General features: G+C 49.0%; 1 protein-coding gene across 1 annotated transcript; it reads right to left on the reverse strand.

Annotated features, from left to right (window-relative positions):
- Positions 1–17,799: 17,799 nt before the first annotated feature.
- PPP1R3G (protein phosphatase 1 regulatory subunit 3G) lies at positions 17,800–19,853 on the reverse strand. The gene is made up of 2 exons (XM_060190777.1): positions 19,713–19,853; positions 17,800–19,474 (listed from the first exon to the last, which is right to left on the reverse strand). The coding sequence occupies exons 1-2, from the start codon at positions 19,851–19,853 to the stop codon at positions 18,011–18,013; spliced, it is 1,605 nt and encodes a 534-aa protein (XP_060046760.1). The 3' UTR covers positions 17,800–18,010.
- Between the last annotated feature and the right edge of the window lie 5,530 nt (positions 19,854–25,383).

Here is a 25,383-nt window from a genome sequence, read left to right on the forward strand (position 1 = left end):
CAGAATGCCTATCTTCTGCACCCCATAAAGAATTTTGGCTCATAGTCCCAGAGAGAGAGAAACTTTAGGAGAATATAACCAGAGGCTTTGAACTCCTATCAGGACTCAGAAGAGGGGGGAAAAAAGAAGGACATTGAGAAGTAGTGATATATGTAGATTTGACTTAGAAAGGAAGAGAAGGCAGGACCTTGGGAAAAAAATAGACAGATACATATATATAGATATAGAAATAATAGTCAGGGGGGTCGGGCGGTGGCGCAGTGGGTTAAGCGCATGTGGCGCAAAGCGCAGGGACCTGAGTAAGGATCCCGGTTCGAGCCCGCGGCTCCCCACCTGCAAGGGAGTCGCTTCACAGGTGGTGAAACAGGTCTGCAGGTGTCTATCTTTCTCTCCCTCTCTCTGTCTTCCCCTCCTCTCTCTATTTCTCTCTGTCCTATCCAACAACATAGATATCAATAACTACAACAAAACAAGGGCAACAAAAGGAAATAAATATTTTTTTAATTATTTTTTTTTTAAAAAAAGAAATAATAGTCAACCCATATCTGTGATCGTGAGAGAACTACTGCTATTTCCAGTGGAGGGAATGAGGACACGGAACTCTGGTGGTAGGAACAGTGTGGAATTATACCCCGTTATAATTTTGTAAATCATTATTAAATTACTCATTAAAAAAAGTTAAAATAGGGGGCCAGGCAGTAGCACACTTGGTTAAGCACACATCTCACCATGCGCAAGGATCCAAGTTTGAGCCCCTACTCCCTACCTACAGGGAGGATGCTTCCTGAGCCATGAAGCATACCTTCAGGTGTCCGTCTTTCTCACTCCCTATGTCCCCTTCCCTATCAATTTCTATCTGTCCTGCCCAATACAAATAAAGTGAAGAAAAAGGAAAAAATGGCCACCAGGGATTCATAGTGCTGGCACTGAGCCTCAGCAATAAAAAAATAAATATTTTTTAACAAAAGGGACAGGCCTGGAACTAACTCAGCTGGCAAGGTATGCACCTCAGCAAGCACAAAAGCTCAGAACCACACAAGACCATAGCACCAGCACTGGACCGAGCGCCACAGGTGGTGGAACAGTGCTTGGTGTCTTTCCTTATCAGTCTAACTGGAGAAAGAAAAAAAGGCCAGAAAGAGGGAGTCAGGTGGTAGCACAGCAGGTTAAGCACACGTGACGCAAAGCACAAGGACCGGCGGAAGGATCCCGGTTTGAGGCCTCCGGCTCCCCACCTGCAGGGGAGTCGCTTCACAGGCGGTGAAGCAGGTCTGTGGGTGTCTGTCTTTCTCTCCCCCTCTCTGTCTCCTACTAACCCAGGTGTGAGAGCTGCATTTCCATCTGGATTGTTGGCTGGGACCTGAGGGGTTTGGAGGGACAGAGCAGTTGTCTTCCACCCAGTCTGTGAGGAGAGAAGAGCAGAGACAAAGCCGAGAAACCCTTCTGCTGTCGCATCTCTGGGAGGACCCCGGCTGCCCAGGGCCCATATGAGGGGGGTGCAGGATCCACCAGCCAACTCCCCAGTTCACTCAAGTCACCTTGACTTGGCTTCTGGACTTCCAGGCTGCAAGGGATCACAGTGTGTTTTGTAGGGACGTGGAACTACATTGTGACCAGCAAGAAGTTAGTCCACATTTTCCATACGTGGGACCCCCATTTCCTGGTTGTATGAGTCCCTTGACCACAGGGGGGAGTCGTGATGTCTTCCTCTTCCTCTCCCCAGAGGTTGGCCACAGGCCTGAGTGGTGTGTACCTTCTGCGGACTCACTGCCTAGGTGTGAAGCCTTGAGAACAAGAATGACCTGAACTTGGTCCTAGCACTAATCCATTGGAAGAAGATGACAGGAACTAGAAGGAGAGAGGAAGAGAGGAAGGTTATCCTCTTGTCCAGATGTGGAAATCCATCAATAGATGTCATGGTGACAGCTCACGATAGACAGAGGAGGCGCCCAAGCAGAGTCATTTCCTCCCCAGGATGAATTCCCTCTCCTATGTTTGTGCCAATTATAGCAGCATGAGGTCAAGACAAAGGTTCAAGGGCAGGTTTGATGCAACCCAAGTCCCATCTGCTGGGCACATGACTGAACCTCCCCGAGACCCAATTTCTTCAGCTCGAATAAAAATAGTCATCTCTACCTCATAAAGTTATGTTGAGCCTCTACAGAAACCCAACACAACATCCCTTTTCCCAGCCCAAGTGTTAGACCATTTATGAGATGAGGAAAGGGAGGGGGCTGGGCAGTGGCACACCCGGTTAAGTTCAATAGAACTAAGCGCAAGGGCCCATGCAGGGATCTGGGTTTGAGCCCCCAGCTCGCCACCTACAGTGGGTACGCTTCACAAGCCATGAAGCAGGTCTGTACATGTCTGTCTCTCTCCCTATCTTCTCCTCCTCATTCAATTTATCTCTGTCCTATCCAATAAAATGGAAAAAATGGCCATCAGGAGCAGTAGGTTCATAGTGCAGACTCAGCCCCAGCAACAACCATGGAGACAGAAAAAAGAAAGAAGAAAGAAAGAAAGAAAGAAAGAAAGAAAGAAAGAAAGAAAGAAAGAAAGAAAGAAAGGAAGGGAGGGGAGCCAGGTGGTACACCTGGTTGAGTGCACATTACAGTGCGCAAGGACCCAGGTTCGAGCCCCCATCCCCACCTGCAGAGGGAAAGCTTCGTAAGTGGTGAAGCAGGGTTGCAGGTGTCTCTCTGTCTCTCTCCCTATCACCCCCTTCCCTCTCAATTTCTGACTGTCTCTATCCAACAAATAAATAAAGATAAAAAATAATAATAAAGGGGAGACATTAAAAAAGAGAAAAAAAAGAAAGGGAAAAGAAGGCAGGATGTCCGTATAATCATTCAGATTGTGGTGAACCACAGTCAAATGGTTCATTCAGGTCATTCTTGTTCTCAAGGCTTCATACCAAGGCAGTGAGTCCGCAGAAGGTACACACCACTCAGGCCTGTGGCCTTCCACTGGAAAAAGGAAGAGGAAGACATCACGACTCCCCCCTGTGGTCAAGGGACTCATACAACCAGGAAATGGGGGTCAAGAATGATGTTCACTTGGCAAATCACTGCAAGCAGCTGTGAGCAATGGGGCAAGAAAACAGAAACAAGAGAAGTCCTGGAGACCCAGTTAAGCACACATAGTACTAAGTGCAAAGACCCACTCAAGGATCTGGGTTCAAGACCTCCACCCCCCCACACACTTATAGGGGAGATGTTTCACAAGTGGTGAAGCAGGTCTGCAGCTGCCTATCTCTCTCCCTCTCTGTCTCCCCCTCCTCTCTCAATTTTTCTCTGTCCTATCCAATAAAATGGGGGGAAAAAATGGTCACCAGGAGCAGTGGATTTATAGTGTCGACACTGAGCCCCAGCAATAACCCTGGAGGCAAAACGAGACACACAGAGAAGTGTCCTCTTCATCCCTCAGGAGTGAGGATGGGTTCTCCCACCCCAGGATTCCGCTCAGAGTTCTTAGGATCAAGTGAAAGAATCCAGGACAATGACATCATATCATGAGACAGGTCAGCACCTTCCTCTAATTTATTTGACAAATACAGACAGAAACTGAAATGAAGGGGGATACAGAGAGACAGAAAGACACCTGTAGTACTGCTTCACCACTCGTGAAGCTTTCCTCCTGTAGGTGGGAACTGGGGGCTTGAACCTGGGTCTTTGCACATTGTAATGTGCTCAACTGGGCGTGCCACCACCCAGCCCAGCCAGCAATTCTCCGTCCTCATTGCTGGGAATGAGTTCGACCAATTAGCACACATGAGTTCTGTCTATTCATACAAAATGCAAAGACGTAGGAGAGGTGGCCATGACTGGGGGCACTGTGCCAGGGTTTGAGTATTGTTAGAAAGATTAGAAAGGGGAGTCAGGCGGTAGCACAGCCAGTTAAGTGCAAAGGACCAGCGTAAGGATCCCGGTTCAAGCCCCCGGCTCCCCGCCTGCAGGGGAGTTGCTTCACAGGCAGTGAAGCAGGTCTGCAGGTGTCTGTCTTTCTCTCCCCATCTCTGTCTTCCCCTCCTCTCTCCATTTCTCTCTGTCCTATCCAACAATGATGACATCAAAAATAACAGTAATAATAACTACAACAATAAAACAACAAGGGTAACAAAAGGGAATAAATAAATATTAAAAAAAGAAAGATTATAAAGGTTCATTCATATGTCTCTTGGTGCCCAAGTGTACACAACCCTGTCCATACAATGCATTTCTTTTTTCTTTCTTTCCTTTTTAAAAATTTATTTATTTACTTATTGGATAGACGCAGATAGAAACCCTGAGGGAAGGGAGAGATAGGAGGTAAAGGGACAGAGACACCTGTAGCACTGCTTCATCACCTCACACTTGAGAGTCTAATAATGCTTTATCCACTGTGCCACCGCCAGGACCACGGACCTTTACTTTCTAGAAGCACAAACACCTCTGAAGCTATGACCCCCCCAAAATGTTTCAAGACCCAATGATAACTCATCAAGAACCAAACTGCTTTACATTCTTTATTCAAATCAGGACTCTGGGTTCAGCACTTCTGAGGTGAACACCTACAGAAAAAGCACCCCATAATGATCCTGGGTCCTTACTCCCAGGATACAAAATAGGGAAGCTATCAAGGGAGGAGACTGGATATGGAGCTCTGGGGGTGGGAACTGTGTGGAAATGCACCCCTCTTATCCTGTGGTTGCGTCAATAGTTCCATTTTATAAATAAAATAGTAATAAAAAAGATTCTCAAAAAAGATGAAAAGACATCTTTTTGGGGGGTGATGGTATTTATTTATTTATTTTTGAGGAGGAGAGAGAAAAAATAGGGTGAGGGGACGGTGGTGGAGAGAGACCAGAATAGTGCTGCACCAAATTTGATGCTAAGGATCAAACCCAAGGCCTCAGGTGTGCCAGTCTGGCTATAGCCTAGAGTCAAGTATCCCTCTGTCCCCAGACACTGGATAATGGTATTTTTTAATTTTTTAAAATAATTTTTATGTATAAAAAGGAAACAATGACAAAAACCATAGGATAAGAGGGGTACAACTCCACACAATTCCCACCACCAGAACTCTGTATCCCATCCCCTCCCCTGATAGCTTTCCTATTCTTTATCCCTCTGGGAGTATGGACCCAAGGTCATTGTGGGGTGCAGAAGATGGAAGGTCTGGCTTCTGTAATTGCTTCCCCGCTGAACATGGGCGTTGACAGGTCGATCCATACTCCCAGCCTGCCTCTCTCTTTCCCTACTGGGGAAGGGCTCTGAGGAAGCGGGGCTCCAGGACACATTGGTGGGGGTCGTCTGCCCAGGGAAGTCCGGTTGGCATCATGTTAGCATCTGGAACCTGGTGGCTGAAAGAAGAGTTAACATATAAAGCCAAACAAATTGTTGACTATTCATGAACCTAAAGGCTGGAATAGTGCAGATGAAGAGTTGGGGGAGGGGTTTCCGTTTTGTAGATAGTAGGCCTATTTTAGTTATATTCCAAAGAGTCTATGACTATACTAGTGTTTTTTGTTTGCTTGTTTGTTTGTTTTGTTTTTTTCCTGAGCCTGAACTGACATCTGATAATGCAGGTGGACCCAAGTTATTGTCAGGGGAGATGATGTCATGGCTGGAAAAAGGACCAGGAAGCTGGATCAGGGAAGAGAGCAGCTCCCAAATATGGGAAAGGTGTAAGAATATTGTTGACTGTAAACCCCATTGATTTGACCTGGGGCCCATATTCAGCTTAGGAAAAATATATCTTCCTCTTCACCTCCTTCTCTTTATTTTTTTGTATAGAGACAGAGATACCACAGCACCAACGCTCTCTTCAGAGCAGTGGGGGCCGGGCTTGACCTGGGTAGTGCCCATGACAAAGCAGTGCACTCTCCAAGTGTGCTCTCTCACCAGCCCGAGAAGACATTTTCAAACCACAGAGCAACACTTGCTCTTTGTAAACAACCAAGGAGCAATCTGAAGGCTGGGTTTGGACTACAGTAGCTCTCAGTGTAAGCAGACACTATTGAAAACCACACGAGTCTTCCTTATGCCATGGGTAACATTCCTCAAGCAACTGTTACAAATGAAGCGAGTGAGGCATCTGCTCTCCCATTATTAGGATGCACTATATAAAAATTACCCAGCGTAATCACATGAAGAGTCTGTCTGAAATAACATTCTCCTCTTCTTCTACCACCTGTTCGCCATCCTCTCTCCCTCTCCCTCTCCCTCCTTACCCCCTCCTCTTTCTTTTTTACCAGAACACTGATCAGCTCTGGCTTATGGCATTTCGAGGGACTGAACCTGGGACTTTGGAGCCTCAGGTATTATGCTATTTACCCCTGCCCTTTCTCCTCCTCCTTCTCCTCCTCCTTCTCCTCCTCCTTCTCCTCCTCCTCTCCTCCCTTCCCCCTCCTCCTCCTCCTTTTCCCCCAGAGCTCTGCTACACTCTAGCTTCTGATGGTAATGGAGTTTGAACCTGAAACATTATGTACCACAGGCATGAAGATCCTTTTTAATTTTTAAAAATATATATTTATTTGACAGAGAAAGAGAGAAATTAAGAGGGGTGGGGAGATAGACAGAGAGACACCTGCAGCACTACTTCACCACTTGTGGATCTTCCCCCTTGCAGGTGGAGACTGGGGACTTGAACCCAGGTCCTCATGCATGATGTGTGTGCTCAGCAAGGTGTACTGCCCAATCCCCTAATTTTTATTCTTTCTTTCTTTCTTTCTTTCTTTCTTTCTTTCTTTCTTTCTTTCTTTCTTTCTTTCTTTCTTTTTCTTACCTGAGCATTGCTCAGCTCTGGCTTATGGTTGTGGGCGGGGGGGGATTAGACCTGGGACTATGGGAGTCTCAGGCATGAGAGTCTCTGTGCATAACCATTATACTGTCTCCCTCACCCAAAGATCTTTCTGCATAACCATTCTGCTGTCTCCCCAGCCTATAATACTTTCAAAGCTACTAAGGGCGCTGGTTGTTTGACCTGCTGCGGTTTAGTTCTAGAGCAGGCACTGTGCCAACAAAAGTAGATGGTCTCCTTGCTGTGGCTCTGAGACCCCACCCCCACCCCCAGAGACAGCTAGAACCTTACCTGCATCCTCTGGAAATCAGAGCACCCCCAAGCAGTACCTCCACAAAGGTGAAGGAAGGACTCCCAACATACACACACACAGCCAGGGCGTACACAGTACGGGTCACAGCCAACCTCACGTGGATCCCTGGGCTCCCACAGTAGAAGCAAACCCGCCCTCTTGCAGGGGGCCTCTGCACAGTGAGTTGGGTCTCCCTGCCCTGGAATCCAACCCTCAGTCATCACGTGGTGGGGAATTCTCCCAGGTGCCTTCCATGTTTGTGCCCATGAATTGTTTATTGATTTACTTATTTATTTTTCCTCCAGGGTTATCTCTGGGGCTCAGTGCCTGCACTACGAATCCACTGCTCCTGGAGGCCATTTTTCCTCACTATTGTTATTATTGTTGTTGCTGCTGCTGTGTTGGATAGGAAAGGAAAGGGAAGGAAAGGAAAGGCCCTTTTTGCTCTGGTAAAAAAAGAAAGAGGAGACAGGGAGAGAGAGAGAGAAGGGAGAGGGAGAGGGAGAGGGAGAGAGGACAGAGAACAGACTCCCCACCTACAGGGGGTCTCTTTGGAAGCAGTGAAGAGGTCTGCAGGTGTCTGTCTATCTTTCTCTCCCTCTCTCTAACTTCCCCTCTTCTCTCTATTTCTGTGTCCTATCCAACAACAGCAGCAACAACAACAATAATAACAGTAATGAGGAAAAAATGGCCTCCAGGATTAGTGGATTCAAAGTGCAGGCACTGAGGCCCAGAGAAAGGAAAGGAAAGGAAAAAGCAAAGAGTGGAGGGTAGATAGCATAATAGTTACGCATACAAGACTCATGCCCGAGGCTCCAGAGTCTCAGTTTCAAATCCCCGGACCACCATAAGCCAGAGCTAAACAGTGCTCTGGTAAAATAAAATTAAATAAAATAAAATAAAATAAAATAAAACAAAACACACGGACTCTGCAAGTCAGACCATTTGGGCATGAGAGCACTCAAAGCCAAGGCTGAGAAGCTGCGCCTTCAACCCACAGCAGCCCAGCCCAGCCCGGGGGCACTGCATCCCCCACTTGCTCAGGCAAGAGGCAGGTCACACTGGGTGGACCCGTCCTGGGCTTAGAGTTCAGCGCTCGCATCGCTCCTTTGAAAGTCTTTCTTCTGCCAGAAAAGCCAGTCCTTCGGAGCATATCACACCCATCCAGAAATTCATTCTCAATGACCGTCTGGCAAACAGTTCAGAGTTGCTGGGGACCTGGGCACGGAAAAAGCCTCCCCTCCAGGTTCTAGTTCTGGGGGATAGGGGAGACTCACTGAACTTCTTTGGGAAGGAAGTTTTTTAAATTAATTTAATTATTTTTCAGTTTTTTGCAAAAATAAAAAAGCATAATACACATTTCACAACACTGAACTTGTCTGCAGTTTTGTACCCACTGACATCTGCAGCTCTGCATTTAGTTCATTTATGGACATCTCAGGGGCCTTCACACCCCACTAAATTTATATATATATATATTTTAATCAGAGCCCTGCTCAGCTATGGTTTATGCACAGGGGATTGAACCTGGGACCTGGGAGCCTCAAGAATGAGAGTTGTTTGCATAGTCATTATACTTTTCTCCCCACCCAAGATATATGAATTTTCAATTTTTTTAAATATTTATTTTATTTATTTATTCCCTTTTGTTGCCCTTGTTGTTTTATTGTTGTAGTTATTATTGTTATTGTCATTATTGGATAGGACAGAGAGAAATGGAGAGAGGAGGGGAAGACAGAGAGGAGGAGAGAAAGACAGACAGACACCTGCAGACCTGCTTCACCGCCTGTGAAGTGACTCCCCTGCAGGTGGGGAGCCGGGGTTCGAACCGGGATCCTTATGCTGGTCCTTGTGCTTTGCGCCACCTGCGCTTAACCCGCTGCGCTACAGCCCGACTCCCTGAATTTTCAGATTTTTAAAAATATTCCCTTTTGTTGCCTTTGTTTCACTGTTGTAGTTATTATCATTGTTATTGATGTTGTCGTCATTGCTGGGTAGGACAGAGAGAAATGGAGAGAGGAGGGAAAGACAGAGAGGGGGAGAGAAAGACAGACAAGCGACTCCCCTGCAGGTTGGGAGCCGGAGGCTCGAACTGGGACCCTTACTCCGGTCCTTGCGCTTTGCACCACATGTGCTTAACACGCTACGCTACCGCCCGATTCCCTTTCTTTATTTTTATTTCTTTATTTTATTTTTAAAGATAGAGCGGCAGAGGCAGGGCATACCAAACTACCACAGTGCTAAAACTTCCTTTAACAGGGGCCTGACTCAAAACCGGGTTGGCTACATGGCCAAGCAGCAAACTATCCGTGGAGGGAGCTACTTTGCCAGTCTATAAATCGTCAAGTCCTATACAAGTAGACCTTGAGAGACGGGGTTTGTATTTCACTGCTAGATGGGTGACAACAGGTTCGAGGTTTTTCAGAGTGAAAAATGTAATATCAAAAATATGCGGGGCCAGGTGGTGGCGCACCTGGTTGAGTGCACATGTTACAATGCACAATGACCCAGGTTGGATCCCCTGGTTCCCACCAAGTGGTGAAGCAAGGCTACAGGTGTCTGTCTGTCTCTCTCCCTCCCTATCATTCCCTTCCCTCTAGATTTCCACCTGTCTCTATCCAATAAATAAATAAAAATACTTTTTTCTTTTTTTTTAAATATTTATTTTATTTATTCCCTTTTGTTGCCCTTGTTGTTTTGTTGTTGTAGTTATTATTGTTATTGCCGTTGTTGGATAGGACAGAGAGAAATGGAGAGAGGAGGGGAAGACAGAGAGGAGGAGAGAAAGACAGACACCTGCAGACCTGCTTCACCGCCTGTGAAGCGACTCCCCTGCAGGTGGGGAGCCGGGGTTCGAACCGGGATCCTTATGCCGGTCCTTGTGCTTTGCGCCACCTGCGCTTAACCCGCTGCGCTACAGCCCGACTCCCCTAAAAATAATTTAAAAAATGTTAAAAATATATGTAACATGCCTGTCTGGAGAGACAGGATAATAGTTACGTAAATGACTTTCTCGCCTGAGGTTTTGAATTCCCAGGTTCAATCCGCAGCACCACCCTAAGCCAGAGTTGAGCCATCCTCTGGCAAACAAATAAATAAACGTGCTTATCCGTGTGTAAAAAATAACTGTCCCATAACCAGATGAAAATGAGCATATATGTGGAATGTTCTGGAAGTGATTCTGAATATAAACTCACAGCTCTGTTTCATTAATACAAACATTCAAAAAAAAATCTCTCATAAAATTAAAAAAAAAAAAACACCTCAGGGAGGAAGACTGTGGCTCACTGCACCAGAACAGCCTGCGAAACACAGAGGTTCTTCACACAGAGCTGTGGAGACAGCTGCTGGAAGCACGGGTTCCCTGGAGAGCCCACAAGGCAGCCCTCTGAAGAGGCCTTCCTGCAGCCAGGAACCTGTCATCTGTTACACAGGATTCCTCCTCAGAGGAGCGCATGTGCAGCTACTTGCAGAAGAGCCATCTGCAGGGCGTGCTAGCTTGGTTTGCAACTTAGAAATTAAATGCATCGATGCAGAAGAGCCATCTGCAGGGCGTGCTAGCTCGGTTTGCAACCTAGAAATCAAATACGTTGAGCACAGTTCACAAAGCTCATGCTCTTTCAGTATCTTTCCCAGTTCAGGTTTTCAGACCACCTTTCCCATGTCAGGATGCACAAGACTACTTACCTTCCTTCCTTGGGAAAGGATTTCAGGTAATTAGATTTGAAGAACCTGAGCATACAGTCACTGAGAAAGTATCCTGATCGAATTTATTGTTATTTTATTTATTTATCTATTTTACCAGAGTACTGTTAAGCTCTGGCTTATGGTGGTATGGGGGACTGAACCTGGGACCTTGGAGCCTCGGGCATGAGAGTCTCTTTGCATAATCGTTATGCTATCTACCCCCACCAAGAGCAAATTTATTTGAAGGTTTGCGAATTTCTCTAAAATATTTTTGCTTTTATCTTTAGTTTGTTTGTTTTTACTATCTCTATTTATTTGATACAGACAGTCAGAAATTCAGAGAGAGAGACAGAGAGACATGTGCAACACTGCTTCACCATTTGTAAAGCTTTCCACCTGCAGGTAGGGACCGGGGGCTTGAACCCAGGTCCTGGAGCATTGTGACATGGGCACTCTACCAGGTGTGCTACCACCCGGCACTAAAATATCTTTGGTTTACCAGAGATGTTTGTATCTATGTAGAGTTTCTAGCTAAACCGACTCAGAGCTCATGACTTTAAAAATATATATATTTATTTACCCTTTTGTTGCCCTTGTTGTTTTACTGTTGTAGTAATTAATGTCATCGCTGTTGGATAGGACAGAGAGAAATGGAGAGAAGAGGGGAAGACAGAGAGGGGGAGAGAAAGACAGACACCTGCAGACCTGCTTCACCGCCTGTGAAGTGACTCCCCTGTAGGTGGGGAGTGGGGGGGGGGGGTTGGAACCGAGATCCTTACGTCGGTCCTTGGGCTTTGCGCCACTTGCGCTTAACTCGATGTGCTACCGCCCGACTCCCTCAAAGCTCATGACTTAACTCGACATCTAACTATTCCATTAGATTCACAAGGATAAATCTCACCAGCACATCATACTAAAAAGTGGGCCTTCAAAGTCTTTGTAATCTCAAGCCAGGTAGTGGTGCACCTGGTTAAACGCACATATTACAGTCACAAGGACCCAGGTTCTAAGCCCCTGGTCCTCACCTGCAAGGGGAGAAAGCTTCATGAGTGGTGGAGCAGAGCTGCAGGTATCTCCCTGTCTCTTTCCCTATCTTTCTCCTCCCTCTCTCAGTTTCTCTCTGTCTCTATCCAATAATAAATAAAATTATTATTTTAGTGTGCACATTACAGTACACAAGGACATGGGTTCAAGCCCCTGTTCCACACCTCCAGGAGGTAAGTTTCACGAGTGGTGAAGGAGGGCTGCAGGTGTCTCTCTGTCTCTTCTCTTTGTCTATATCCTCCTTTTCTCTCAATTTCTGGCTGTCTCTATCCAATAAATAAAGATAATTTTAAAAAGTTTTAATATTATTTTTTAAAAAAAGATCAAAAAAGTCTTTGCCATCTCAGAAATATTTGAAATGTGGCTCTGTTCTTTCTTCCATTATATCTGCTCACTCTTTGCTACAGTCAAAGAACAAAGCTCTACAAAATACAAATTCTACAGAAAAGATGAAAACTATTTAAACCCTTGTGAACCAGAGTATACATTTTATGTCTCCAATGGCCAGTCAAGGCTAAAGAACCCTTTGGGATTCTGCTCTCCATTCCCCTGACCAGCTAAAGGTGGTCTAGAGGGGAACATAGCACACAGGCCACCTGGTCAGACGTGTCTGCTGCAGAACTACTGACAGAAGAGTTCCTGAGAAGAGAGGGACAGCCTTGTCCAGCAGTTTTAAGACACCAACTCACTCGTCTACAGGCTAGCAGGACCCTTTTGTGGAGGAAAGCTGGGATCACTGAGCAGATCTCAAGTTGCCACCCTGCCTGAGGCCCCTTGGCCTGTGGGCTACAGAGAGCACATCCCAACCCACCCAGGACCTGGCATAACCGAGATCCACTGGACAATGACTCAGCTGCAAACAATTCACTGAGTTTACTGTCAGACTGCTTACAGAACCACATACCCGGGGAATGTCTTTTCACCTATAAACCTGCGTTCTACTGCATGAGGAGAAAAAAAAAAAAAAAGCACATTTGTCTACACTCCATGATGTCAGGAAAAAAGCATAATATCCCATTTCCTCCCTCCAGCTGTGCCTGGAAGTCCTGACAAAGGACATGTGATACAGGTCACAATACCTCGGTGACATCAAGCTACAACTCTTAGTCACAGATAGAGTAAGAGAGCGTAAGACAGTGAAGAAAACACTAAGATATGCAAAACCTATCGTCCTCTGCAGCAGAAAGAAGAGAGAAGGCTCTCTCTCAGCTAGCTGGCATCTTCAGGCAGGCTCAAGAACCAGGGGTGCAGGGCCAGGTAGTGGCATACCTGGTAAACCACACATACCACCACACACAAGAATCTGAGGTTAAGTCCTTGGTTCCCACTACAGGAAGGAAGGTTCACATGTGGTGAAGCAGTGTTGCAGGTGTTTCTCTTTCTCCTCTCATCTATCTCTGTTTATAATTAATAATAATAATAATAGTGTGGGGAGGATGGTCACCATAAAGTGGTGATAGAGTCTTGCAGCCACTGAGTCCCAGCAATAAGCCTGGCGGCACTAGAACAGAACAGAACAGAACAGAAGAGGATGAAGAGTGAATCAGACTGACATCAGCAGGGAAGCCCTAGCCCTGAGTCACGGCCCAGAGAGGGCACGGCAGGTGAGGGCAGGTCTGATGAAATCCCACTGCCCATCTGACAGCTCCTCTGCCTGTTCCATGGCCATAATTCACAGCTGACCACACCCAGCTCTCCATGCTGCAGAAGGGCTGCTTAGAACTGGGATTCACTGGTGCTGCCAGAGCTTGCTGGGCTTCTAAGCGCGTGCCCCCTTCCTAAGACAGCATCTTGGCCTCCTTGGTGGGTAGTAGAATCAGAGAATCAGCTGGCTTCATAAACCCAGAGAGCGCCAAGAAAGCCAGAGCAGACACATGGCCACTCTTAGAGTTACTGATTGCTTTTTCCTTTCTTTTCCTTCTTTCTTTCTTCCTCTTCTCTCTTCTTCCTTCCTTCCTTTCTTCCTTTTTCTCTTCCCTTCTGTCTCTCCCTTCTATCATCCTTTCCTTCCTTCCTTTCTTTCTCTTTCTTTCTTCCACTTTCTTCCTTTTCTAGGTCTTCACTGCTTCAGGAAGACTTTTTCACATAGAGAAGACAGAGACAAAGAGGGAGGGAGGGAGGGAGGGAGGGAGGGAGGGAGGGAGAGAGGTGGGGAGGAACTATGAGTGAGGGCCAGACTCCAACCTGGGTTGCACACATGCCAAAGAAGCACACTATCCAGTGAGCTATTTTCTGGCCCCAGGCATATTCTTGCACTTTTCAGGGATTGTTACACACATCACTCCACACCCCATGACACCTGATCCACGGACCACCACACCCTCCATCTTATAAGGTCAGAGTAACTCCAGGAACTGAGCAAATTTAGATTTCAATCATGGGAGCTGTATGAGATTCTCAGACTATTACATTTTCAGGAGAATAACACTCTGAATTAAGGTAAAATACTGCTGGGGGAAAAGAAAAGGCTATATTGTGAGTATTCTACTTTAGGGTGAGTGTGTGTGTGTGTGTGTGTGTGTGTGTGTGTGTGTGTGTGTGTGTGTTCATTATACTGAGGAAATGAATTCATAAATACTTTCCATTCTGACCAGCATCACAACTCCCTCTAAAACTGATTTTCCCCCCAAGCAAATAAAACCTGTTTTAATGTCCTTAAATTTATTTACAAAATGTTGACTATTAGACTACAAGGAAATATTGGCACTTACAAAACTGAAGTTTAGAAGACTGTCAAGCTCCTACATTTTTTTTTCTTTCAAATAGAAACAGAGAGTCAGAGAGAGAGGGAGAGAAACCACAGCACCAAAGCTTCCTTCAGTGTCGGGTGGACAGGGCTCCCCTGTGGGTCATACACATGGCAAAGCTGTTGACTAGCCAAGCTGCTGCCATCCAGAAAAGTACATTCATAGAAAGACTGGGCTTCTCAAGACAGATCAGAAAGTTTTAAACTTTAGAAAAGCTGTCCTCCAAGATCTGAGGGAGAACAAAGCTAGATTTCCTTTCCCCAAAATCACATTTGACATTCATTATATATTATGACAAACATATAAAAAATTAATTGCCTGAATTTCAGGATACACATCTGAAGCCAGTGCTTTTATAACAATAAAACATCTTTTTTTTTCTTTTCTTTTTTTGCCTCCATGGTTATCACTGGGGTTCAGTGCCTGCACTATGAATTCACTGCTCTTGGAGGCCATTTTGTTGCCCTTGTTACTATTGTTATTGTTGTTATTGCTGTTGTTGGACAGAACCGAGAGAAATGGAGAGAGGAGGGGAAGACAGAGAGGGGGAGAGAAAGACAGACACTTGCAGACCTGCTTTGCCACTTGTGAAGGGAGCTCCCTGCAGGTGGGGAGCCGGAGGCTTCAACCGGGATTCTTTCACCCTTCCTTGCACTTGCCCGGCTCCCCTGATGAGTACAATTTCAAAGCGCACAAGAATCTCTGTTTTAATCATTATATATTGACCTCCTAATACGTGCTTTTTAAAAAAATTTGGTACCAGGAAATGAACTCAGGGTCTCTCAGAGGCATGGTACTGCTGAGCCAGCCCCCTGGACCAAGTCTTATTCTATATGTCTGAGAGAGAGAAAGAGAGGGACCAAAGCACCACGTCACCATCTGTGGAGTACCCTTGGTGTTGTCCTTGGTGCTCCCATGTTGTGCCAGGGACTGAACACAGGGCTTGATACCTGCATGTCACTGGGTGTGTTCTCTGGACTGGGCTACCTTCCAGGACTCTTAATCTAACTAAACAAATCCAAAACATCCAGCACAATGTTGGTGGAATAGTGACTCACATAGCTTCCTTCCATCAGTCCGAAATAATCCAGCATGTCTATACAAACACTTCTTTTCAAAAGCTATTTACACTATCCATACCTTTCAACTAAAATGCATTCAAAGCTAAAACAATAAAAGATACACAGTGTGTCTAGCTAGAGGTTCTTATAACTCAACAAGGCACTTTTAGTAACAAATGTCTCCCTAGCCAAAGACCAAACATCACATGTAAAACTCACTTGTATTTACATTTAGTAACAAAATAGTAATGTCGCTCGTGGCAATTATTTCATCCGTTTGGCAACTTTTAAAAGTCAAATATACTTCCAGTGCAAATTAGAATTAATGTTTGGTGATTTTTCCAATAATAAATTAACATTTTCTCCAAGGTAAATCAATCACTTTGATCACTACTGCTGTCTTCAAAATGGATGCCCCCATACCAGCATTGAAACTAAGTATGTCTGGAGCTGAAGTCACAAACAAATCTGGTGGTGGTGGTGTGTGTGTGTGTTTTCAGATGGGTGCTGTATTTCAACTGCACCAACTTATTATTGCTGGGGCTTTGTGCCTGCGCCACAAATCTACTGCTCCCGGAGACTATTTTTTTCCCCTTTTGTTGCCCTCTTTGTTTTATTGTTGTTGTGGTTATTATTATTGTTGTTGGATAGGACAGAGAGAAATGGAGAGAGGAGGGAAAGACAGAGGGGGAGAGAAAGATAGACACCTGCAGACCTGCTTCACCGCCTGTGAAGTGACTCCCCTGCAGGTGGGGAGCCAGGGGCTCAGACCGGGATCCTTACACTGGTCCTTGCAGCACTTCATGCCACGTGCTCTCAACCTGCTGCACTACCGCCCGACCCCCTATTTCTTCTTTTTTTTAACTGTATTTAACAGGACAGAGACATTGAGAGTGAAGAGGGATATATATATACTGCCGGGGGTTGGAACCAGGATCCTTGTATGTGTCCTTGCAATTGGGTCTTATGTGCGTTTAACCCGGTGCAGCACCACCCTGCCCCCAAAGATTCTATAAAGAAAGCCAGAGAGTAAATATTTCAGATTCTATTCACCTTGCTCCACAGAGTCAGGAAAGCAATCACAGATAGTAAGTAAATTCACTTGAATTTGAATATCATACAATCTCAGGTTATGTGTGAATGAATGCACATGACTGCTTCAGCAACATTACTTATAAACACTGAAGTTTAAGCTTCATACAGTTCATGTGTCACAAAATAGTATTCTTCAAAAAATAATAATAAACCCCAGCAGTTTAAAACGGAGGAAACCCTTCTTAGCTTTCAGGTCCTAAGAGAACAGGCTTCCACTGAATTTAAATGCACAATGTTGACGTTGATCTGTGGAGAGACAGTAAAATCTTCCTCAACCACCACTGCTACAAAAGGAATGTATCCTACTGACCATTTGCAGGGAAATGTGAAAACTCAAGCAAGGCAAGTTACTAAGTAACATGGAGGTGTGGAGAAGTCCAGACCTCATTCCCGGCACTGCACCCACCCAGCCTCCCGCGTGGCTACTTCTTGGTGTCCACCAGCAGTTAAGGGAGGGCCGAGTGCCCATCGTCCTCTCAGTTCTCAGCAGCACTCACCGGATGATTCATCATTCAGCCACTCCCACCCCCAACCCCTGTCTGGGGCTCCTGCCAGGGACAGAAAACCTTGAAGTCCAGCCTGAGAGTGCAGCTTCTCTGACAAGCAGCGGCCCTGAGAGCAGGTGGCTTCTATGTGCCCCGCTGAGGCGGAGAGGGTGGGGGTGGGGGGCTCTTGTGAACCGCCCCAACATTTCCTTCACCAGGAGCGAGGATCACCTGACTAAGTTGAGGGCTTGCAGACTCTCTGTTGGAACAGATGGAACAGCGGGGCAGCAAGGGCGCGCACGTGGTTTTACTATTGAAAAGGCCACGTTTGTACACAAACACGCAAGCACGTCCAGTCTGGGCAAACATTTCCCAGATCTCACTGGAGGGAAAAGGTCAAGCCCAGCCCGAAGCCCAGCCCCCTCCACCGCCACCACCACCCCCACTCCGCAGGTTTGCTCTGAAACAGGCGGTGATGCGGGGAGCCTAGTCCTTTCCTCCAGTGACCAAAGGGTCCCCAGCAGAGTGAAACGGCACATGCATGGTGATAATCGAACCCCGAGGCCTAACTGCTGCTCGGCGTCTTGGACAGAAAGCGACCACTCTGAGCCACGCAGACTCCTTCCAGTGGGCCGTGGGGCGAGACCTCCAGAAGCCAGAGAAAGGGGCGGGGAGGGTCGGTGCTTTCCCCGCCAGGCTGAGTGTGCGTCCTCCGGGGAGCGAGTGCCCGGGGCCCCCGCTGGACGGCGCGCAGCAGAGTGTCCGGCCGGGTCCCCGCACACCCGCGCGCCCCAGCTCAGCGCGGTCGGGGCCCGGGGCTCATGGCGCCTGGGCCGGGCGCCCCCAGCGCAGCGTGTAGTTGGCGCCCGCGTTGTTGTCCCAGAACTCGCCCTGCGCGCAGCGGTAGCAGACGGCGAAGTGCACAGCCCCGCCCGCCATGTCCCCCGCGTCGCCCCAGTCCCGGGGCTGCAGACCCGGCGGCAGGCACAGGGAGAAATAGAAGCGCTCGGCGCCCGGCTCCTCTTCACCCTCCCCGGGCCCTGGAGCCCCCGCCGCCGCCGCCGCCGCCGCCGCCGCCGCCTCTGGCTCGGCGGGTTCGGGCCGCAGCTCGGCCGGCGCGTCCAGGAAGGAGCGCCACTCGGTGAAGGTGTAGCGCACCCACACGGCCCTCGGCCCCGGGCAGCCCAGCACCCGGCCGGAGCCCGTCACCTCCGCGCCCGGGGCCGCCGGGCACTGGACGCGCTCCAGGCACACGCGCTGCAGGCGCAGGCGCTCGGCCGCCGTGCGGGGCCCGGGCAGCTGGAAGTGCGGCCGCAGGCGGGGGCCGGGCGCGGCGAGGGGCGCAGAGGCGGCGGCCAGCAGCGCCGGCAGCTGCTCCAGGTCGGCGGCGCTCATGGGGAAGCTGCGGAGGCGGGACAGCACGGCGGGCGGCACCTGCGGCTCCTCGGCGTCGCTGAAGTGCCTCACGCTGGCCAGGCTCAGCCCCAGGGCGTCGGCGAACTGCACCCGCTTTTTGCACTTGGCGCAGCAGCCGGAGGGGCCGGGAGGCGGCGCGTCCCGGGCGGGGTCTCCGGCGAGCAGCCCCGGGACGAGGCGCTGCAGCAGCCGCGCCCCCTGCAGGAGGGGCTCGGCGGGCAGGGAGAAGGAGCGAGCGCGGCGGCCCCGCCGGTGCTCCCGCAACGCCTCGTGCTCCAGGGCGGCCGCCGCCGCCGCCGCCTCCTCCTCTTCCTCGGGGGACAGGCGCCCGGGATGGGGACTCGACGCCTCCGAGCTGCCGCCTTGGGTGCACGGGGCCCCCGAGACGGGCTGCTCCTCGGCCGGCGGCGGGGCTTCCGTGCGCGCAGCTTCCATCGCCTCCAAACTTGGGGGTGGCGCCCCCGCGGGCTCCATGTCGCCGTCTGGGCTGAACTGGTCCGGACACTCGCTGCGCGCCCGCGCGGGGCTGGAGGGGAACGCACGGCCCTGGCCCGCGACTTTGGCTGCGCCGCCCGCCCGGGGCGGAGCAGAAGGAGGCTGAGCCCCGGGGCCGCTCCCGGCCTGGCCGCCTCGGGATTGACCGTGGGCCGGGGGAGGGCCCGGGGCGGGGAGGTGCGGGCCGCCCTCCAGTCCCCTGCTCTGGCCTCGGGACGTCTGAAAGACCCGCGGCGTGGGCGGAGTCCCCAAGGGCTCCAGCAGAAACTGGCCGATGACTTTCTGGAAGTGTGTATGGGGGGGGGGGGTCCCCCAGTTTAGTCCCTCTGCGGGGTCTGGTGCACAGTTTTCGGCGACTCCGGCGCGCACAGTCTTCGGCCAGCTCGGACACTTGCACCCCGTCCCCCCCCACCAGGTTCCCCAGGTCCCAGGGGGGGCTGCCCCCCCCCCGGGAGCGTCGCGGAGTACTCTTGCCTTGGCTGTAGCAATGGCCCAGGAAGTCCCCCAGGACAGACAGACATACAGTTGATAAAATGCCGCCTACGGAGTGGCTGGGGAGCGGCCGGGTTGCCAGTGAAGCGAGAAGCGCAGCCCTTCTCGGTCTCCAAACCCCAGGCCGCAGGGACTGCGGGCCTGCTCGGGTCCCCAACTCTGGACGCTTCCCGAGCCGCCCCACCCGCAGCGCACAGGGGACGCGGCCCGAGCCTGCGGGGCGGGGTGGGTGCTGGGCCGCGCAGGAGCGGGAGGCCATGAGCGCTGGGGCCCCCGGCACGTCCCGCTCCTCCGGGTCCCGCCCGCTGCGCTCTGCTCTGGCCGCCAGAGACCCGCGAGGAGCCGCACCCGCGCCAGAGCTCCCAGCGCGCCCTCCTCGCCAAGGGGAGGGGGCCTCCTGGAACTTGGGCAGGGGGACTTAACAGACAGGCTTTGCTGCTGCCTTCCTCCCTCCCTTCTTTCCTTCCATATATTTCTCTCTTTAAACATTCTATTTATTTACTTGTTACTGAATAGAGAGAGAGAGAAATCAAGAGGAAAGGGGGAGATAGATAGATAGAGACCAGTAGCCCTGCTTCACCACTCATGAGCCTTTTCCCCTGCAGGTGGGGACTAGGGGTTTGAACCCGGGTCCTTGAGCACTGTAATGTGTGTGCTCAAGCAGGTGCCCCACCACCTGACATATTCATTCTCTCCCCCTCCCTCTCCGCCCTCTCCTTTTCCCTCTCCCTCTCCCTCTCCCTCTCCCTCTCCCTCTCCCTCTCCCTCTCCCTCTCCCTCTCCCTCTCCCTCTCCCTCTCCCTCTCCCTCTCCCTCTCCCTCTCCCTCTCCCTCTCCCTCTCCCTCTCCCTCTCCTTCTCCCTCCTCAGGTTTATAGTAGTGAGGGATTGAACCTGGGCTTTTTTGGAGCCTCAGGCATGAGAGTCTCTGTGCATAACCATTATGTTAAACCCTCTTCCCCTCCCCCTTACAAGGCTAAATTACTTTTAACGAGATCAGTGGTTCTCCAAGGCCATCCTGCATCAACCTTACCTGCGAGAGGGGGAAACAGGTCGCTGGAGTTTCAGATCCCCTGTGTCTTAGGTGGCACCAAAAAGTTTTGTTTCTGCTGCCTGGACCAGCTTTGTACATGCTTGATTCCACTGCTCTCACCGGAAGTCGGCTTTTCCTTTTCTTTTTACCAGACCACTGCTCAGCAATTCAGTTCTGGCTTATGGTTGTGCTAGGCATTGAACCCGGGACTTTGGAACCTCAGGCACAAAATCTTTTTTGCATAACCATTACTACTATCTTACCCACCTTTCCCCCCTTTTGTTTCCCTTGTTGTTTTATCATTGTTGTGGTTATTACTATTGTTGTTATTGATGTCATTGTTTTTGGATAGGACAGAGAAGTGGAGAGAGGAGGGGACGACAGAGGGGGAGAGAAAGACAGACACCTGCAGACCTGCTTCACCGCTTGTGAAGTGACTCCCCTGCAAGTGCGCTTGGCGCCATGTGCACTTAACCCGCTGCACTACCACCCGACCACCCCCCCACTTTAAAAAATATATATAGAGAGAGAGCTAGAAAGGTAGAGAAGCAGTGAGAGAGGCTGAGACCGCAGCGCAGTTCCACTTTTCATGAAGCTTCCTCTACGTGCCACACTGCAGGTTCCTGTGTGGTGTGGAGCCCAGGTCCTCCTGCAAAGCAGCGTGTGCTTTCCTCGGTGAACTATCTCCCGGTCAACCCCCAGAGTATTTCTAACAAAGAACAAGCTGATGCTGGACTCTAGGGGTGGGGTTTAGAGAACTACTACTAAACCAATGTGGAATTGTGTGCTTCTGTGAGAAATCAGGGGTTCTAAGAAACATAGATCCATGATTTCTAGGAGGCGGGTAGTTGGGAGAAAGCAAAGAAGAGGCAAAGGCAGCCTACTGAGGTCAGCTAGCCAGGATGTAATAACTTTAATGTTGTATACTGTGGAAGAGGAGAATGGGGTCAGGGCCTTGGGCACTGGGGAGGAGGGGTTGAAGAGATGGAAATAAAGAGTTAATATTGATTGAGGGATTCACCAGTCACCAGTGCTGAGCACCCCTCCCCCCTGCAGGATTTCAGAGCTCTTCTGTGAAGCATCATGGAAGCCCTCCTCTCCTGTATGAGACATGAAAGTTTAGAAAGACTGTTCAGGGAGTCAGGGCGATAGCGCAGTGGCTTAAGCGCACATGGCGCAAAGCGCAAGAACCAGTGGAAGGATCCCGGCTCAAATCCCCGGCTCCCCACCTGCAGAGGAGTCGCTTCACAATCTTTCTCTCCCCCTCTCTGTCTTCCCCTCCTCTCTCCATTTCTCTCTGTCCTATCCAACAACGAACGACATCAACAATAACAATAATAACCACAACAAGGCTACAATAACAAGGGCAACAAAAGGGGAAAAAATGGCCTCCAGGAGCCATGGATTCATGGTGCAGGCACTGAGCCCCAGCAGTAATCCTGGAGGCAAATAATAATAATAATAAACCTTGAGAGTCAGGCGGTAGCGCAGTGGGTTAAGCGCACATGGCACAAAGTGCAAGGACCAGCATAGGGATCCTGGTTTGAGCCCCTGGCTCCCCACCTGCAGGGGAGTCGCTTCACAGGTGGTGAAGCAGGTCTGCAGGTGTCTGTCTTTCTCTCCCCCTCTCTGTCTTCCCCTCCTCTCTCCATTTCTCTCTGTCCTATCCAACAACGATGACATCAATAACAACAATAATAACTACAACAAGGGCACCAAAAGGGAGTAAATAAATAAATATTAAAAAGAAAGAAAGATTGTTCATTGCCCGGGCCTCACAACTGGGCTTGGGTGTGAACTGGACCCCAGCAATTTAGATGGGCAATTTCTCCCATCACTGCTAAGCCAGGGAGGGGTCTCTGAGGATTTGAACTTGACCATTGGGTAAAGGATGGCAGCAATCCCTGGGATAGAACCCATCAGTGGAAGGAAGTACAAGATGATGAGTTGTATTTAGGGAGATGGGGTTTAGGAAGTTCTTGGGTTCCTGCAGATGCTAATTCTCCATCTGGCCGCTTACCTGGCCTTCTCAAGAGATCCCACAAGTTAGAGGACTCACTGCCACAAGACAGTCATTACTTCAGAACCAGTAAGCACCGCACTCTGACCCAGCTAAGTACAAATTTGGGGAGAGGGGAGTCTATATAACCCCCCTCTCAAATTGGATGATCCAAAACTCAGGTGGACAACACCCAGACACTGCCCCTTTGTGAGCCTAAACTGATTAAGAAGCAATAGACAGGACTGGGGAGACAGCATAGTGGTTCTGCAAAAGACTTCCATGCCTAAAGCTCTGGGATTCCAGGTTCAATCCCCAACCCCACCATAAGCCATAACTGAGAAGTACTCTAGCCTCTCTCTCACTAAAATAAATAAATAAAACACTAAAAAAAATAAAGAAGGAAGGAGGGGGAACAGACACTATCTCTAGCCTTCCATTTTTTTACCTAAAAGTAGGACATAAGTTATATGTAAAGGTAGCATAAACCTGGGAGTCGGGCGGTAACGCGGTTACGCTTACGTGGCACAAAGTGCAAGGACCGGCTCAAGGACCTGCATAAGGATCCCGGTTTGAACCCCCGGCTCCCCACCTGCAGGGGAGTCGCTTCACAGGTTATGCAACAGGTCTGCGGGTGTTTATCTTTCTCTCCCCCTCTCTGTCTTATCCTCCTCTCTCCATTTCTCTCTGTCGTATCCAACAATGACGACATCAGTAACAACAATAACTACAACAACTATAAAAACAAGGGTAACAAGGAAATAAATAATTTTTTAAATATTTATTTTATTTATTTATTCCCTTTTGTTGCCCTTGTTGTTTTATTGTTGTAGTTATTATTGTTGTTGTCGTTGTTGGATAGGACAGAGAGAAATGGAGAGAGGGAGGGGAAGACAGAGAGGAGGAGAGAAAGACAGACACCTGCAGACCTGCTTCACCGCCTGGGAAGTGACTCCCCTGCAGGTGGGGAGCCGGGGTTCGAACCAGGATCCTTATGCCGGTCCTTGTGCTTTGCACCACCTGCGCTTAGCCCGCTGCACTACAGCTCGACTCCCATAAATAAATATTTTTTTAAAAAGGTAGCATAAACCGTTATGAGGATAACATAGTGCTTTACATAACAGACTTTCGTGCCTGAGGCACTGGAAGGTGCCTGATTCAACTCCTGGCACCACCATAAGCCAAATCTGAGCAGTATTATCTTCCCCCACTTTTAAGTGTGGCCACCACTCTTAGCAAAAAAGACTCTCGGGGCCAGGTGGTGGCACACCTGGTTGAGCACATGTGTTACAAAGAAGACTCTTATCTCTGGAAGTGACACCCACTTGAGTCTATAACCTTACTAAATTGTATAACCACATCAACTTTACTGAATAACCTATAACTTTTTCGCTAGTGGTTGACAATAATGATTGACAAGATTAAGATAATCAGGGTATGATTCTATATTACTGCCTCCTCCATTGATAATCATCATAGTTTTCCCAAAGTCTTAGATATAGGCTGATACACATACTCATATGTTTTTTATTTTTCTTTTTAATATTTTATTTATTAATGAGAAAGAACTAGACATCACTGAAGTACCTGTGCAGTCAAAGATTGAATTCAGGACCTCACACTTGAGAGTCCAGTGCTTTATCCACTGTACCACTTCCCAGGCCACTATATATATATTTTCAAGTTCATGTTTTAATTCTTTTATTTGATAGGAAAGATAAATTGAGAGGGGAGATATAAAGGGAGAGAGAAAGAGAAAGACCACCAGCCCTGCTTCACTGCTCATGAAACATCCCCCTTGCAGGTGGGAGCAAGGGCTTTGAACCCAGGTTCCTGAGCATGGTTGTGTGTACACTCATCCTGGAGCACCACTGTCCAGCCCCAGTTTCAATGCCATATTCCTGCTTTGTCACTACCATTCACATTTATGAGGTATAGTCCAAATAACCTCCCTGCGTCCTCTCCCCGCCCCCTGTTATACATGCTCTGGAAAGCTTCCCTAAGAGCTTTCCCACCAAAAAAAAAAAAGCTTTCCCACCCCACCCCCACCTCCACCCCCAAGCTGGAGCAGTAAGCTCCAGATTTTTTTTTTTTTTTTTATGCCTCTAGGGTTATCACTGGGGCTTGGTGCCTACACTATGAATCCACAATGATTCTGTGCCCCCCCTTTTTTTTTGGTGTTTTGACAGGACAGAGAGAAATTGAGAGGAGAGATAGAAAGATAGATGCCTGCAGACCTGCTTCACCGCTTGTGAATTGACCCCCTTGCAGGTGGGGGGCCAGGGGCTTGAACCAGGATCCTTGGCATTTCATACTATGTGCACTTATCCTGGTGTGCTACCTATCACCTGACCCCCTGGCTCCAGACTTCTTTCAAATCTAGCTGAGAAGCACCACTGTCACCTCGCTACACAAACGGATCACCCAGCATTTCGTTTGAGTACAGAAGTGTACAGCACAATAACAACCCCACCATCAGCAGGACTGGCAGAACACAGCCCAGAGGTCATGCAATATTTGTCTCCCTAACGCCGACAGGTTCTTTGACGTGAGCTTCCTTCCAGCTGGTCACACTGCTGTCCTCTTCAGTTTGCCCCGGTTGGGGATCGATGGTGATAGGCTGTGAAGTCAGAACAGTAAACAGCAGGCCCTCAGGTTCTGCGTGGGGTAATGGGGCAGGAGTGACTCTGGAGCCAGATCTCCTGGCTGGCATGTTTCTGGTCCGTGTTTGCCTTGTCTGCTCCTGGGAATGCTTGAC

This window comes from Erinaceus europaeus, chromosome 4, assembly GCF_950295315.1.
Source record: "Erinaceus europaeus chromosome 4, mEriEur2.1, whole genome shotgun sequence".
In the NCBI taxonomy this organism is placed as follows: Eukaryota; Metazoa; Chordata; class Mammalia; order Eulipotyphla; family Erinaceidae; genus Erinaceus; species Erinaceus europaeus.